Source organism: Habropoda laboriosa, unplaced genomic scaffold, assembly GCF_001263275.1.
Source record: "Habropoda laboriosa isolate 0110345459 unplaced genomic scaffold, ASM126327v1 scaffold107, whole genome shotgun sequence".
NCBI classification, from domain to species: Eukaryota; Metazoa; Arthropoda; class Insecta; order Hymenoptera; family Apidae; genus Habropoda; species Habropoda laboriosa.
In genome coordinates, this window is record NW_017100249.1 from 1,895,492 (window position 1) to 1,896,024 (window position 533).

Sequence of the window (533 nt, forward strand, 5' to 3'; positions counted from 1 at the left end):
TGTTAATATTAATAACGAAATTTGGCTGAAAATTAGATCAATACTGTATTCAAATTATCGTTCTTATAATATTTGAAAATTATATTAAAATTATTATTGGAAAATTATTATTCCTAATATTCGAATGACAAATTCCTCGATCCTGTTTCAGGCTTACGAAAGACGATTACACGCAAATGGCGACGCTGACGAAACATTACCCGGATTGAACGCTACCGGAAAGCAATTGTTCTTTCTGAACTTCGCCCAAGTGTGGTGCGGCTCGATGAGGCCAGAAGCAACCAGGAACAAATTAAAAACTGCGGTGCATTCACCTGGCAAGTTTCGCGTGATCGGTACCCTGTCGAATTCAAAGGACTTCGCAGAAGTATTCCATTGTCCTTTCGGTGCACCCATGAACCCCGTTAACAAATGCTCCGTTTGGTGATCAATCACTCTTGACTACTTGTCTTTTTTCTTCCTTCTTTTTTTTTTGTATTATCTCTCCACCAAGTTGATCGTCGTTGTGTCGCGATCGTGAATCGATCGAAGCA

At 39.4% G+C, this 533-nt stretch overlaps 1 protein-coding gene across 1 annotated transcript in view; it reads left to right on the forward strand.

Moving 5' to 3' along the window:
* LOC108572167 (endothelin-converting enzyme 1-like) overlaps positions 1-485 on the forward strand; it is an 8,616-nt gene extending 8,131 nt beyond the window's left edge. Inside the window, exon 16 of the mRNA XM_017934365.1 lies at positions 152-485. Within this exon, the coding sequence (XP_017789854.1) occupies positions 152-427 (276 nt within the window). The 3' untranslated portion in view covers positions 428-485. The remainder of the gene's footprint in view (positions 1-151) is intronic.
* Positions 486-533: the final 48 nt, after the last annotated feature.